The sequence below is a fragment of the Ananas comosus genome, linkage group 24 (assembly GCF_001540865.1).
Source record: "Ananas comosus cultivar F153 linkage group 24, ASM154086v1, whole genome shotgun sequence".
Classification (NCBI taxonomy): Eukaryota; Viridiplantae; Streptophyta; class Magnoliopsida; order Poales; family Bromeliaceae; genus Ananas; species Ananas comosus.
This window is the reverse complement of record NC_033644.1, coordinates 3,780,262-3,784,873: the sequence shown is the minus strand read 5'-3', so window position 1 is coordinate 3,784,873 and position 4,612 is coordinate 3,780,262. Positions and strand designations below refer to the sequence as shown.

Sequence of the window (4,612 nt, the reverse complement as noted above, 5' to 3'; positions counted from 1 at the left end):
GGTTGAGATGTTGTTGCATGCGCCGCGTGCATTCATGCAAATTGTGCACCGCACTAAGCATTATTCGAGGGACAAAACTATAAATGTCTTAAATTAATAAGGTTTTTATATAAAGTATGGTGCTTATAAAAGTACAAAGTACTTGGCACTTATAAATTTTTCGCCATTAGATCAAGCATTTTGATTATTTTCACTTATTAGATCATACTATTCAACCAACCACCCACTCAATTTTAGAGGATCGCTATCATTCTAATCGCACATCTCTTAATTTAAAGGCAAAAAATTTTTAAGTAAAATAATTTGGTATTTTTAAAAACATAGGATCTCAATTCTTTATATATATATATATATTTATGAGAGTACTGATGTAAATCTTTTGCAATATATGTTGTTTTTATGTGATTGGTATGTTGGCATTCATACTATAAAACACTTCAATGAGTGGATCGATACACTAATTTCAACAATTCTGCATGATCAGTTTGTCAATATATTCACAATTCATAGAATAAAATTTTAGAAAAATTCAATTTATATATGCATATATTTGTAATTTCGTACATATGTTCATGGGCTACAACGCACTCAAACAAATAATTTGAGCGCTGTTGGAATGCATGAGGATTTAATTCCGTATATTCCTTCATTTAATTGAAGAAGCATATGTAGTATATGTTAGATAAGAAATGTGACTAAATATCTAATATTCCCCGGCCTGGAAATTATATTGTTGAAATAAGATAAATTATTTTATAAATAAAATACATTTTTTATTAAATTAAAATGTTAAGAACTTTTAAGAAATGAAAAATCAAACATAGGACTACATAAAAATAACAAATATATTCGTACAAAGCCCAACATTTCATATTTTTTTCTTACAAAAGTCCAACAATATTCATAGTTGCCCTTCTAATTTGTTATTGTTAAAGTATTATTTATTTTTTAATAGAAAGTACGTAAGTAAAATGACATTTTTTACCGTTACAAATTAATATCTCCATCCAAAAATTTTAATTGTTAGAATTATATAGAAATCTTCGTTTCTGCAAATAATATAACAAGAGTATATAAACAGGCCAATTCAATTATCTTATTTGCTAATTAGGATTAACTATTTTATCTATGATTAAATATATTTTTTTAATAGATTCTAATAGTAAAAATATATTTAAAAATATTAAAATTTTATAAAAATAAATATAAAAGAATATATATGCTATTCGAAACATGCGATTAACAGTCAAACATACGTATTTTTATACGAAAAGATGCGTATGTAGTAGTGGCGTTACAACTTACAAGTTATGATTAGGGAAAAATTCTAGAATGCAACGGGTATATTAATGACGTGGCGTAGCAAACCAATTAAAATTTTTTTTTAAAAATATATGTCCCATCATGATTATAAAAAAATATTTTTATTATATTTTTATTTAAAAAAAAGAAAGATGATTGACTTGTTATTAATGACGTGGTGCAAGTACGATAGTGTAGAATTCCTCACAACTAGGGGGGGCGTACAAAACTAGTTGTCACGTAAAGGGCAAGGCAAGAGAGAGAGGGTGGCCGACGTGGCGGCCATCTGGGGGCGGCGTGGGGCGAGGCGTGAGCTGTCGGGTGTTCGGTCGAGCCGTGTCGGGCCCACGCCCATGTGCCGGTCGGCCTCGCCTCGGAGCTTTAAATATCACCGCCGAGACACCGGGGGCTTAACCAAGCTAAAAGAAAAAAGTATCGTTCAGAGGCGATTCGGTCGAAGAGAGCGACAAAAGGAGAAGCCGAAGAGGGGGGAGATCAGAGAGAGAGACGAGGGAGAGTATCTTCATTTCCATCGGGCTTCTTGTCGCCTATTCGTTTTGGAGCTACTTCGCTTCGTTGCTCGATCTCGTCGTCTTCTTAATTAATTTGTTGGGTCGTATATATATATATATATTTGCGGATAAATTTGGAGTTAAAGATCGAGTAGTATAATTGGTGCGGAGCGGAGCGGAGCAGAGGAGGAAGAGAGGTGTTTTTCTCTTCTCTTTCTCTTCTCCTCTCCTCTCTTCTCTGCGAGGGAGGGGAGGTGAGACCAGGTATAAGTATAGCAGTAGTAGCAGCATTAAAATGGAGTGGCCAACATATCTGGACGAGTATGAGAAGCTCGTTATCCGAATGAACACTCCTAGGTGGGTGGGTTTCTGTTGTGTTGTTGCGCAATTAACACAGTCAGTTTGTTTTGTTTGTTCTGGTCTCTCTGTTCGTGTGCTGAATAATTGATTGAAAAAAAATGATTAATTGTAGGGTGGTCATCGACAATGCGGTGTGCCCGACGGCGACGGTGGTGCAGGTGGACAGCGCGCGGAAGCGCGGGGTCCTGCTGGAGGCCGTGCAGCTGCTCACCGACCTCGACCTCTCCATCAAGAAGGCCTACGTCTCCTCCGACGGCCGCTGGTTCATGGACGTCTTCCACGTCACCGACCAGTTCGGCCGCAAGCTCGCCGACGAGAGCGTCATCTCCTACATCCAGCAGGTATATATATACATATATATACATATTCGTTTTCGAACTAATTAATATTATATATATATATATGTATGTATAGTTTGATCTTCTAGCTAGCATGCAGCAGCTAACGACGAATGCATATATGTCGATCGGTCGGAAAATTTGTGCAGTCTTTGGGGACGTGGAAATACGGGCCGGAGCGGGCGACGGAGTCGGAGGGGCTGACGGCGCTGGAGCTGACGGGGACGGACCGGCCGGGGCTGCTGTCGGAGGTGTTCGCGGTGCTGGCGGAGCTGCAGTGCGGCGTGGCGGAGGGCAAGGCGTGGACGCACAACGGCCGGATCGCGTGCGTCGTCTTCGTCAACGACTCCGTGTCCGGCTGCCCCATCGCGGACGACCTCCGCATCCGCCGCATCGAGTCCCGCCTCCGCCACCTCATCAAGGGCGACCGCCGCGGCACCGTCGCCGCCGCCTCCCCCTCCCCCTCCGCCCCCGCCCACGTCGATCGCCGCCTCCACCAGCTGATGCTCGCCGACCGAGACTACGAGAACGCGGGTGGTGCGGCGGAGTCTCCCCCGCAATCCGTCGTCGTCGTCGTCGTCCAGGACTGGGCCGAGCGCGGGTACTCCGTCGTCACCGTGCAGTGCCGCGACCGCCCCAAGCTGCTCTTCGACGTCCTCTGCACCCTCACCGACATGGAGTACGTCGTCTTCCACGGCACCATCCACACCCACCGCGATCAGGCCCATCAGGTTATTTAATTTCCCCCTCGATTTTATTTTTCCCTCTAACGCACGCGATTGATTGTTATTCATTTTTAGATCATATATATATATATATTCCTTCATATTAATTAATTATGCTTTGCTGTGTTGTACAGGAATTCTACATTCGCCACGCCGACGGTACCCCCATCAGGTCGGAGGCTGAGAGGCAGCGAGTGATCCAATGCCTGCGGGCAGCCATAGAGCGCCGGTCCTCCCAGGTAGAAACGAAAGATGACCCCAAATTTTTTAAGTTATATGATCATCATCATCATCTTTAATATATATATATATATATATATATATATATATATGTATAAAATATTTTTAATTTGGTTATGTGCTTATGGCAGGGGGTGAGACTAGAGCTCTGCGCCGTCGACAGGCCGGGGCTCCTCATGGAGGTCACAAGAACGTTCAGAGAGAATGGGCTACTGGTCGCGAGGGCGGAGGTGTCGACGAAAGGGGAGATGGCCTCCAATGTGTTCTACGTGACCGATGCGGCGGGCCAACCGGCGGATCTCAAGGTCATCGAAGCCGTCCGGAGGAAGATCGGGGAGGACCGGCTCTATGTCAAGGAAGAGCCGCGACCGCACTACCACCGAAAGGCCTCCGGCGATCGCGAGGAGGCCAACGGCGGCGGGGGCGGCATTGGGCTCTTCCACCTCGGGAACTTTGTGATGAGAAACTTGTTCAATTTGGGGCTAATCAGATCATAGAAATTTCATACCTGGTGTATCTTCGATCCAATTGGGTTGTGTATCTATATCTATATCTATATCTATATGTGTGTGTGTGTATATATATATATATAGATAGATAGATAGCTAGGGAGAGAAAGCTGAAACAAGGAGGAAGGTGAAATGCTGCAGAATGAACAGAATGATTGATACACACAAATAGAAGGAAAGGAAACAGAGGGGGAATTGGGGAAATTGTGTCTTAGAATTGTATGATGGGTGCTTTCTCTTGGTGATTGTTTCCGGTTCCGGTGAAGAGCGCGCGCTAATTAACAAATTTAAAAAAAAAAAAGGAAAAAACTTGTGGCGTGATCGATGGAACAGATTTCGAGTCACAGCAGAAATGAAGTGATCATTAGATAGACTCATATTGAGCTGCTAAGTCTAATTTGTCAGTGCGTCTTTCATCTGAGCCGGACTCTCTTTGGGAAGAAGGTTAGGTGTTGGGGATTTTTCCTTTTCTTCCTTTCATTGTCTTTTGGGAACAAATATCATACTGTAAATATGGAATTGATGCTTATTAGTGTACTAAAATGCTTTGACAACATGGGAGAATGTGGTATCTGCCCTACTTTTCTTTTGTAATAGGAATCTTTCATATGTCTCATTATCTTTTC

General features: G+C 42.5%; 1 protein-coding gene across 1 annotated transcript; it reads left to right on the top strand.

The window, feature by feature from the left end:
• On the top strand, nucleotides 1,732-4,612 carry LOC109728553 (ACT domain-containing protein ACR8-like). The gene is made up of 5 exons (XM_020258979.1): nucleotides 1,732-2,171; nucleotides 2,287-2,515; nucleotides 2,662-3,243; nucleotides 3,372-3,476; nucleotides 3,609-4,612. The coding sequence occupies exons 1-5, from the start codon at nucleotides 2,110-2,112 to the stop codon at nucleotides 3,972-3,974; spliced, it is 1,344 nt and encodes a 447-aa protein (XP_020114568.1). The 5' UTR covers nucleotides 1,732-2,109; the 3' UTR covers nucleotides 3,975-4,612.